Raw genomic sequence first — 12,002 nt, 5'->3', positions numbered from 1 at the left:
CTGTCCATGTCTGCCCTATTAGGAAATCCTCAGGTTTTTGCCCCAGGTCTGAGCCTGACTGCAGCTTCCCCCAGCAAAATCTGCAGTTTAATCAATGCAGCAGTGTTAACCTGATCAGGACCAGACTTGTCTGCGGATTTGTACCTATGACACTGGCTGACCTGTTACATGTGCGGCATCCAATCTCTGAATGGAGTGGTAGAGCGCATCCACTGCTCCATTCACTTCTACACTGCTCAAAAAAATAAAGGGAACACTTAAACAACACAATGTAACTCCAAGTCAATCACACTTCTGTGAAATCAAACTGTCCACTTAGGAAGCAACACTGAGTGACAATCAATTTCACATGCTGTTGTGCAAATGGGATAGACAACAGGTGGAAATTATAGGCAATTAGCAAGACACCCCCAATAAAGGAGTGGTTCTGCAGGTGGTGACCACAGACCACTTCTCAGTTCCTATGCTTCCTGGCTGATGTTTTGGTCACTTTTGAATGCTGGCGGTGCTTTCACTCTAGTGGTAGCATGAGACAGAGTCTACAACCCACACAAGTGGCTCAGGTAGTGCAGCTTATCCAGGATGGCACATCAATGCGAGCTGTGGCAAGAAGGTTTGCTGTGTCTGTCAGCGTAGTGTCCAGAGCATGGAGGCGCTACCAGGAGACAGGCCAGTACATCAGAAGACGTGGAGAAGGCCGTAGGAGGGCAACAACCCAGCAGCAGGACCGCTACCTCCGCCTTTGTGCAAGGAGGAACAGGAGGAGCACTGCCAGAGCCCTGCAAAATGACCTCCAGCAGGCCAGATGTGCATGTGTCTGCTCAAACGGTCAGAAACAGACTCCATGAGGGTGATATGAGGGCCCGACGTCCACAGGTGGGGGTTGTGCTTACAGCCCAACACCGTGCAGGACGTTTGGCATTTGCCAGAGAAGACCAAGATTGGCAAATTCACCACTGGCGCCCTGTGCTCTTCACAGATGAAAGCAGGTTCACACTGAGCACACGTGACCGAGTCTGGAGACGCCGTGGAGAACGTTCTGCTGCCTGCAACATCCTCCAGCATCACCGGTTTGGCATTGGGTCAGTAATGGTGTGGGGTGGCATTTCTTTGGAAGGCCGCACAGCCCTCCATGTGCTCGCCAGAGGTAGCCTGACTGCCATTAGGTACCGAGATGAGATCCTCAGACCCCTTGTGAGACCATATGCTGGTGCGGTTGGCCCTGGGTTCCTCCTAATGCAAGACAATGCTAGACCTCATGTGGCTGGAGTGTGTCAGCAGTTCCTGCAAGACGAAGGCATTGATGCTATGGACTGGCTCGCTCTATCCACCAACGTCACGTTGCACCACAGACTGTCCAGGAGTTGGCAGATGCTTTAGTCCAGGTCTGGGAGGCGATCCCTCAGGAGACCGTCCGCCACCTCATCAGGAGCATGCACAGGCGTTGTAGGGAGGTCATACAGGCACGTGGAGGCCACACACACTACTGAGCCTAATTTTGACTTGTTTTAAGGACATTACATCAAAGTTGGATCAGCCTGTAGTGTGTTTTTCCACTTTAATTTTGAGTGTGACTCCAAATCCAGACCTCCATGGGTTGAAAAATTTGATTTCTATTTTTAATTTTTGTGTGATTTATGTTGTCAGCACATTCAACTATGTAAAGAACAAAGTATTTCAGAAGAATATTTAATTAATTGAGATCTAGGATGTGTTATTTTTGTGTTCCCTTTATTTTTTTGAGCAGTGTATTATCGCTGATGCCGGTAGTCTTCTTTTTTGGGTGTAGTGTGACGTCATCGGCGCAGGCGCACTGAGGAAGGAGCGGGCAAGCGAGCGTCCTCCTCTCAGAGCGCCTGCGCCAAATGAGGACCGGTACGTCGCAGGCGCGGGATTTCATGGGCAGAGAGGGCCAGCGAGAGGAGGAGAGCGCTCGCTGGCCCTGTCTATCAAGTGGAGGAGGGGGCGTGTTTACAGTCCGAGGATTCGGCGGCTACCAGCAAGTAACCGCCCAATTTGCTGGTAGTGAAGTAATTTGCATATTATAAAAGTACGATTTTTACTGAAATTACAGCAGAGACAGGTAACAGTGATATATATGAACTCATCTGACATTAGCAAATAGCTAATGTCCGATACTTAAAATTGCGAAATGGGGGGTGACAGAAGTCCTTTAATAGAGGAGCGTAGCTTGTTTTAATATGCGGTTTGTGTTGCTCCTCTTCACAACAATGAGGGTTATGGCTTCTGACGCTTGCCTCTAGATCCGACCTGGATCTACTTAGTTGACCCCTTGGCTCCTCTCCCTTCCTTTACCTACACACTCACCTCCAAGGAGCTGGACTTCTCCCTCATCTCCCCAACTTGATCGATTCCCCATGCACCCTTCCCTTTAAGGCTCATGCACACGACTGTATATTTCTTCTGCAACCGATCTGCATTTTTTGCGGATAGGATGAACACCCATTTATTTCAACAGGTCCACAAAAGCTGTGGACAGCACACCGTGTACTGTCCGCATCCGTATGTCCGTTTGTGTCCTATTCTTGTCTGTTTTGCAGACAAGAATAGGCATTGTTACAACGGATCCGCAAAAAAAAAAAAAAAAACCAGATGCAACACCGACGTCATCTGTATTTTTTTGGGCGGACCGCAAAATACATACTGTTGTGTACAACATTTTAATGACCTCTATGGGTTGGCTGACATTTCTCCAATATCTCATATTTATCTATCTCATGTCTCTCCAATATTCATTTCCCTTTCCTTTCCTTCTTTGTATCTTTATCTCTTTCGCTTTCCTTCTTTCTTTATCTATGTCCATCCATCTTAAAGGGGTTGTCCGGGTTCAGAGCTGAAACCGGACATACCCTTATTTTCACCCTGGCAGCATCCCTGAGGCTAGCATCGGAGATGTGCTCCCTTGCCCTGTGCTAGATCGCGCAGGGCATGGGCTCTTTTGTTTATCATAACACGCTGCCGGGCGGAAACTTCTGGCAGTGTGTTTGGTGATGTCACTGACTCTGATGGGAGGTGACGTCACCGGGCTTCCTGGCAGCTCCATGGAGAGCCCTGGTACGTCACCGGAACTCCTAAAAATGCCTTTGCCCTGCGCGATTTAGCGCAGGGCAAAGGAGAGCAGTCAGCGGGGCTGCCTGGGTGAAAATGGGGATATGTCCAGGTTCAGCTCTGAACCCGGACAACCCCTTTAAAATAAACACTATCAGATCTATTCTATCCATCCTTTCACTTACACTTCCTCATACACACATTTCTACTCTGGTGACCCTTTTAGTCACAGCAGCTCTCGCTCTGGTGGACCAATCTGTCCACGTCTCACATGGTGCCCCTTCTTTTGGCCGAGAGGTGCCGCCTGCACAATTCCCAAGTGATACTTGCTATTCGTCAGAGGTTTCAGAGGCCAGACCTGTGGCGATCACCTCCTCACCACACCAACTTTAAATCTCTTCATGAGACCCCCCATTTTAAGTGCCGAAACCCTGAACCGTTTCCTACCAATCCTTTATTACAGTCTGGATTAGCAAAAATTCTGGACCACTGGGTTCTGTATTCATGTGATTTTTACTGTGAAAAGCTGCAGTCTCTTCAAGCAGAGTGTAATACGATAAAGGCAACAATCGCACCGGATAAAGTCCAATATAAACGCTCTGACAACAGGTTTATCTCGCCAAGCTGACAACTTATACGACAAGATCTTGCACTGACGGCCGCCATATATTCTCATCAGAGGTGTGAGGTCCCCGGATTAATGCATGACCTGTCTGTCCTACGTGATTCTAAGCTAATATCTGACGCAAGTCCTCAGATCTCAGCCATCTTCAGGGTCAGGATCCCTGCGTAACCATGTCCAGGATCTGCTGAGCAACACTTGTGATGGACGAGTATGTGGCGCTTTTGGGGAACTCCTGAATAAAGTCTTTCCCCTGCTCCAGACTTTGAGTCAAAAGGGGATCAAGAGGAACACAACCTGCAAGGAAAGAAGTTGGATTATCACAATTACATTTTTGGTAAATATATCTTTACAGTTCAGACTATATTCTTAAAGGGGTTTTCCAACCCAGAAAAGGCCCGGGCCCCTTATACAAGTTATACTTACCCAGCTCTCTGGCACCTGTGTCGCTTCTGATGCCCACACGGCCGCCGTGCGGATCAAAACATCCGGCGCCCGGGGGGGGGGGGGGGGGGGAGTGGGGGACAGGGCAGCCAATAGCAGGCGGCGATGGGAACGAGACTCCCTAGCATCAGGGGTTACACTAGGGAGGCTTGTCCCCATTGCAGCCTGCTATTGCTTCCCCCACACTTCTGTGGCTGGCCCCTCCCCAGCTGCTTTGATTGACAGGGCCAGGCAGGAGCTGGCCACAGAAAGGAGTGGAGCTTGGGTGCAACAAGAGCAATGGTGACACCCTCATTGCACCAAAGGTATAATTTGCATATTAAGAAAAAAAAAGTGTCATAACTCAAAGCCTCGGATCAACAAAAGAAAAGCAGCGTTTTGATGAGGCGATGTGTCTATGCAAACAGCTGGATAGCGAGGTCGCTGGTGACAAATTCACTTTACATTCCCTGCATCAACATAAAGTTAAATAATCAATGTCCTGCCACATGCAGTCACCAGTAGAGGGAGCTTATGGCATACAGAGCTCAATGTATAGGCATTATGCAGTAAGCGCCCCCTAGTGGCAGGTGGCCAGACTCATCACTTAAAGGGGTATTCCCATCTGGGACATTTATGGCATATTGATGTCTAACAAGTAACATGAGAGAAGCGGGCCCCAGATGGAGTACCGCATTCACAGTGAACATTAGGGGAGAATCATCTTATCCACTTCTCAGTCCTCCAGGGTTTTATAACCTGCCTCTACAACAGGGTGACACATTTAATAGTGAATTTCAATTTTAATTTACCTAGAAATGGGACTCCGGCGTGTCTTGCTAGCTCCTCACCACCGCCTTTGGAAAAAACATTAGTGCATTCCTAGGGTGAGACAAAGACACCAGGTAGAAGCTCAGATGCAGCATGAGAGTCCTTAAAGGGACACTGACAGGCCCAATAAGCATAATTATCTATATATATGCATGCACAGGTCTTCTAATGTGCATTAAAAACATATAAGTATAACCCCTGTCCACCTTATAAATACAGCAAACTCATGTTTTATAACCTGATGTAATCGCTTTTCTTTCTGCCCAAGGGGCGGCGTTTCAGCTTCACTTCTGCCCAGCCAGCTGCCCCCCCAACTGCCGTTTTGAAGCGCCGCCCAGCTCATCAATATTCACTTCGCTGGGCGGCTTCTGCTGTCCCCGACGTTCCGAGATCCTGCGCATGCCCAATAGAAAGCTATAGGCATCGGACTCACTTTCAGGTCTGCGCATGCGCCCGGCACCCATAGCTTTCTATTGGGCATGCACACGGTAAACTGATGCCCCGGCCCGACTGTGCTCATTCAATGCACACGCGCCGATATCGCGTTCATCGGCGCATGCGCGGGATTACGGACGGGAGGAGGGAGGTTAGAGCAGAGACTAAGGGCGGGCAGATGCGGCGGAGGGGGGAGTGGCTTGGTATGAAAATGACCCAGGGGCCTGGGCACCGGCCGTTGTAACGCTGGGCACCTTCACAGCCTCATTTGCATGTGGATTAAAAGTGTTTTTCTGCAGAACGATGATAGCAAGGAACAAACGGTAAGCACAGTTTTAATAGGGGGGATGCCGTGGATATAACACTGTTATTAGGTTAATAGGGTGAATCTGCGTGAAAGACTCCCTTTAAGGACTCGGCAAACATGGCGTACCGTTACGTCCTAAGTCCCTAAGGGGTTAAGAGAGTTTTCTGGGAATTTCATATTGATGGCCTATCCTCAAGAGGATACCTTACCCTATCCCAGGAGTCAGACCCTCGCCAATCAGCTGTATGAAGAGCCCTTAAGTCTCTTCCTGGGCCAGTGACATCATGGTACCAAGTACAGCCGATATCCAATGGACGGCGCTATGCTTGGTAAGGGGTGAGGAGGCCACGGCTTCTTCAAACAGCTGATCATCGAGGGTCAGACTGCCACTGATCACATATTAATGACCTATCCTGAGGTTAGGCCATGGGCGGTCTTTTGGTTGGTAAGCTGCAAGGAGGCCGCAGCGCTCACAGTCTTCCCGAAACAGCCTGTGGATAGGCCATCAATATGAAAATCCCAGAAAACCCCTTTAAATAATTTCTAGTAAGGGTCCATTCACACATCCGTATGTGTTTTGTGGATCCGCAAAACACGGACACCGGCAATGTGTGTTCCGCATTTTGCGGACCGCACATCGCCGGCACTATAATAGAAAATGTCTAATCTTGTCCGGACAAGAATAGGACATTTTCTATTTTTTTCGGGAACGGAATTGCGGACCCGGAAGTGTGGATCCGCATTTCCGGATCCGGACAGCACATCATGTGGCCCCATAGAAATGAATGGGTCCGCAATTCCGTTCCGCAAAATGCGGGAACAGAATTGCGGACGTGTGAATGGAGCCTAACAGTGGGTGGGATACGACCGTCTGAGTGTACTTACATTGTAACTGTACATTTACATCACAATGTAATATAAAAGTATTAGTGTTACCTATAGTGCCACTGGATTTAATATATAGCCCCCCCCCGACCAAAACCCTCAGCTCACCGCGCAATGAGGACAAACAAAGCCGCTCATGTTCTCCACAATTCCAACCACCGGAAGCCCCATCTTCTTGCAGAACGTCAGTTCACGTCTTACATCTCCTATGGATACTGCCTGCAACAATACATGTCGTCAGATCACCTACACCAACCCATGCTGTAAGTACTGACAGTACCCTGGCATAAACCTCTATGCCATGCAGCCACGTCTGAGAAACCTGGTGGCGCCTCATTTTCTTCCCCAAAGACAGTTGAATAATCAGACTTATATTTAAAGGGATTTTCCAGGGGTTGAATTTAGCAGTAGACAACCTTAAAAGGAGTTGTCCAGGCTACAGACGTTGATGACCTATCCTAGGTCATCAGATCGGTGGGGGTCCGACACCCGGACACCCCCAAAGATCAGCTGCTTTTGGCAGCCACCTGCTTCCAGGTCCTGGGTCTTCACGCCCGTTCGGCCAATATCAGGTCACTGCTGCGGCCAGTGATTATATGATCAGATATCTCCAGGCAGGCCAGGACCATGAAGCCTAGAAAGCAGAGACCCATTAAGTGTCTCCCACTAACTTAACCCCTAGCGACAATGTTTTTTTATTTTAGGAAAAAAAATGCTCAAATCAGTCTCGACAATGGAATTAATGACATTTCACCTGAGGCGTGGTGACCAGTACAGCTCCCATGGGTTTGAAAGGCCTCAGAGAGTCCACGGTGGAGATGTGCTCATCGGAAGTTCCCGGTGGAGTGTCAACAATAAGGAAATCCAAGTCGCCCCAGGCCACGTCACCCACGAACTGTTTTATCATTGCTGGAAGACAAAAGGGGGACAAAGACCTCAATACCAACACAAAGCGCCGGGCTCCTGTTCAATATTGCAACATTTCTCCACCTAGATGCATGCTTGAAAAAAATCTGATTAATAGTGCGAGCTGAGATGCGGCATAGTACGACCCGTCTGCTATTACCCCGACTCCCACTCTCAGTAGAGTGCCCATATTGGGCGGAGTGATTTGACACAGACTGGTTTCTATGGATTCAGAGCTGATCAAGGGGTCCTCGGGCAGATTGTCCCTGCAACCAATCTGTCTCAAGATTCCTGAAGTCTGGATTGGAATATTACAGAAATACAGTCCCCAGTTATACAGGGGTCATAAAGCAGCTTGTCCTTAGCAATATGTCTCAAGATTCCTGAAAGCTGAACGGGAATATTACAGCGATGCAGTCCCCAAGAGTAGATCTCCGTACTGTAGACATCCATAGACCAAAAAAATCTGATTACTACTGTTACGTTACAGATAAGAACATCCTGTGTTCATTTCAACTAACTTTATTTACACTAATCAGGACAACCCCTTTAAATCTTTGCAGTCTAGGTTCAATTCCAACAAGGACAATAACATAGGATTGACTGTAAACTCCCCCATTATAAAGTACAGAATTTTTGGTTCATTTCTATTTGATTTAGCTCAATCGCCTTGAAATAAGAAGCAGCGGGACCCTCCATACCGTTCTTCTTAGGTCCCCTCCATACTACAGCATCGTCAGGTCGCTCCAGCAGGAATCCAATGGACATGAGCGAGATGCTCTTCTCCTGGTCCACGTAGACTGGCACCCAGCCGCTGTCACACTGATGGACGTCCTTGCCATGAGCATTCAGCATGCGGGGTATACTGGGCCCACACAGATCTACGTCCAGTATGCCGACCTACAGAGACATCCATACGGTAACATGTCAGAGGGGGGGGGGCACTTACATACAATGAGACCATTCATAGCAATATCTGTGTTTGTGATTGAGCTAAATTATTGGATCAATCGGAAGCAATCCGATTGGTCAGACAGTTTGGCTCACAGAGGATTGCAGCTGATATGCTGTCGAGAACAAGAATAAGTGGCCTGCTGGACTGGGGGCTCCAATAGCAATATTTTTATTAAAATATAAAATAAAAACATGATATTTAGCAATGCATTTCTGTGGAGGTCGGCCACCTTCATCCGGATGGAGAACTGTTACAGAAGCAGATCAATATATACATTATATGATGTGTATACAGGGCCAGTCAAAGGTCGCAGGAAATATCTGAATACCCCAGCAAGTAATGGGTGAGGGGGCCCATCTTTTAGGCTATGTTCGGAACATGGCCGCCATCTTGAAAGCCACTATATTGGATTAAAGGGTTTCTACCACCAGATTTTGACATATTTAGCTGACTGACACTAGCGATCTGCACTATCTGCTCTTGTATCACCTTTGTCTGCTGCCGTTAAGCTTAAAAACGTACTTTTATTGATATGCAAATGAGCCTCTAGGTGCTATGGGGGCGTCTTTTCAGCACCTAAAGGCTCCGTCTACTCACTATTTCTGCCGCCCACCGCGTCCCTCCAGCCCGCCCCTCTTGATTGACAGCCAACCTCGCTCCATCTCGGACGAATTCCCGCGCCTGCGCCGTGCGCTTCTGTATTCCGCGCAGGCGCATTGACTGTCGGACCGCTCCGGCATCTTCACTGTGCTTGCACCGATTACGGCGCAGGGAGCGGTCCGACAGTCAATGCGCCTGCGCGGAATACAGAAGCACACGGCGCAGGTGCGGGAATTTGTCCGAGATGGAGCGAGGTTGGCTGTCAATCAAGAGGAGCGGGGCGGGCTGGAGGGACGCGATGGGCGGCAGAAATAGTGAGTAGACGGAGCCTTTAGGTGCACCTAGAGGCTCATTTGCATATCAATAAAAGTACGTTTTTAAGCTTAACGGCAGCAGACAAAGGTGATACAAGAGCACTGTCAGGTAGGGCAGATCGCTAGTGTCAGTCAGCTAAATATGTCAAAATCTGGTGGTAGTAGCCCTTTAAGGGTACATTTTTCTAACGGGAAGAGGGTCATGTAGCATATCAAAGAAGACCAGAATTTTCTCAGAAATCTATTGCCTTAATCAGATTTGCAATATCTATTGTGGTTCAAAAGTTATCAACACAAAAAGTTCAAAACTTAAAGTTCAGCACCAGGGAAAACACATTGAACATGTCAAATAGCTGTGCATCCCAGGGAACGTTCCCAGTTGTTGCAAATTTCTGTGTTGATAACTTTTGAACCACAAGATATATTGCAAATTTGATTGCGGCAATCGATTTCTGAGAAAATTCTGGTCTTCTTAGCTATGCTACATGAACCCCTTCCCATTGGAAAATTTTGCCTTTGATCCAATATGGCAGCTTTCAAGATGGTGGCCATGTTCCGGACATAGCCTAAAAGATAGGCCCCGTCACCCATTACTTGCTGGGGTATTCAGATATTTAATTTTCCCTTTTGTTTCTGAAATAAAAGGGTGTCCTGCGACTTTTGACTCAATTCTCCAGCCTGATGAAGGCGGACCTCCACGAAAACGCGTAGCTAAATGTCATGCTTTTATTTTATTTTTTAATAAAAATATTTTATTGGGAGTCCCCAGTGAAGTGTGCCGCTTTTTTCTTGCCCTTGAGCTATCCTCTCCACGTGTTCTCTCTGGTGTCCACCGAGGTCCGTCTGGCATACTAACGCAGCAGCCTGGTACTTCTCCCATTCGGGAGGAACTCCACTTCTCTCTAGTGTTGTGCCTAACCTGCACAACACTATCTGGTACGGTATACTTAGCCTTGAGTCGTCCTGCGATCACCGGAGATATTACACTAGGGAGCCCCCTTTTCTTTTACAAAACCATATAGGGCACTCACCTTCTTCCCAGCATGACGCAATGCCAGAGCAATCTGAGTGGAGATGGTACTTTTGCCAACGCCTCCTTTCCCCGACAGTACCAGGAGGATATGCTGCACACCAGCAAGATTACCTGTAAGGAGATATCATATGGTCATACATACTGCAGTATGCTAGGCTGCATACCCCCCCAGCTAGGGTTGCCACCGGCTGGTAACTATGGGGCACTAATGGGGGCATTATTAATTCTGGGGGACACTAATGGGGGCCTTACTATTACAGGGGGCACTATTAACTCTGGGGGGCACTAATAGGGGCATTACTATTACTGGGGGCACTACTAGTACAGGGGGCACTAATAGGGTCATTACTATTATTGGGGGGACTAATGGGGGCACTATTAATTCTGGGGGCGCTAATGGGGGCATTACTATTACAGGGGGCACTTAACTCTGGGGGGCACTAATAGGGGCATTACTATTATTGGGGGGACTAATAGGGGCACTATTAATTCTGGGGGGCGCTAATGGGGGCATTATTAATTCTGAGGGGCGCTAATGGGGGCATTACTATTACTGGGGGCACTATTAATTCTGGGGGGCACTAATGGGGGCATTAATATTACTGGGGGGATTATTAAGTCTGGGGGGTACTAATGGAGGCATTACTATTACTGGGGACACTAATGGAGGCATTACTATTACTGGGGGCACTAATGGAGGCATTTATATTACTGGGGGGCACTACTATTACTGGGAGCCACATTATAACATAACGACTTAACACCCCGTTTTAAGCTATGCCCCCACAAACACCCCCCACCCCCATTTGGGGTGTGGCTTAACTTGGCTGCTATTTTATGTTGGCGAAGGTGGCAACCCTAACCCCCAGCCCTCCAAACTGCTGACAGCGCTATATATTTGGGGGAGCAGTGTAAGCGGCATGACGGCGAAATCCAACTTTTAGTCCCCCGGGGCCGCTATCACAAGTGCCACGGAGGCTGTCCCTAACTGGTCAATGTCCCCGGATCTCAGCATTCAATTTTTCTCAGATCCTCCCCTCTGCTCCAAATCAGGAGACCGCTCGAGAGGATGGGGATGGAAAGTGGTGCAGAGGGTACCGAACAAGATGGCGCCACCTCCATGGCATTTGTCATAATAAAAGGTGTGTAAAATGTGGGGCATCTGGGCTATTAAAGGTCTAGAGAAATGAGTGACCACTTCTATAGGACGCGCCATGCTGGCCACCACAGCTGTCACCCAGCTTTCCCAGGAACAGATACCATTAAAAACTATGGAACAATGGTTTAACAGCTTAAAGGTACAGCTCACTGTCTTATAACTACGCTGACTTTCCCATATACAGGCAGAATGCTCTTTGTATACCCAGAAGCAGACAATACCAGCAATCTATAAAATACACAAGTTCTAATGTGAACGTCCCACAATCATAACAGGAAGAAGGGCTCACCAGGCGCTGTAGCCATGCTGGACAGTCACTTCCTCATCGAATAAGACTGGCACAAGTTTTAACCAATCAGCGGCAAGTATACATTTTACTCTTCCCCCATTGGCTACATACATCAATTATCAGAAAAACGCGACGTTCGATGGGCGGGTGCTATTTAAACCAATCACGTCATCG

At 48.1% G+C, this 12,002-nt stretch overlaps 1 protein-coding gene across 1 annotated transcript; it reads right to left on the bottom strand.

Moving 5' to 3' along the window:
• Positions 1–3,563: 3,563 nt before the first annotated feature.
• On the bottom strand, positions 3,564–11,891 carry NUBP2 (nucleotide binding protein 2). The gene is made up of 7 exons (XM_040439325.1): positions 11,829–11,891; positions 10,379–10,491; positions 8,180–8,378; positions 7,327–7,481; positions 6,681–6,791; positions 4,927–4,996; positions 3,564–3,988 (listed from the first exon to the last, which is right to left on the bottom strand). The coding sequence occupies exons 1-7, from the start codon at positions 11,842–11,844 to the stop codon at positions 3,846–3,848; spliced, it is 807 nt and encodes a 268-aa protein (XP_040295259.1). The 5' UTR covers positions 11,845–11,891; the 3' UTR covers positions 3,564–3,845.
• Between the last annotated feature and the right edge of the window lie 111 nt (positions 11,892–12,002).

This window comes from Bufo bufo, chromosome 7 (assembly GCF_905171765.1).
Source record: "Bufo bufo chromosome 7, aBufBuf1.1, whole genome shotgun sequence".
Taxonomy (NCBI): Eukaryota; Metazoa; Chordata; class Amphibia; order Anura; family Bufonidae; genus Bufo; species Bufo bufo.
The sequence above is the reverse complement of the archived record's forward strand: the minus strand, read 5'-3'. Positions and strand labels throughout refer to the sequence as shown.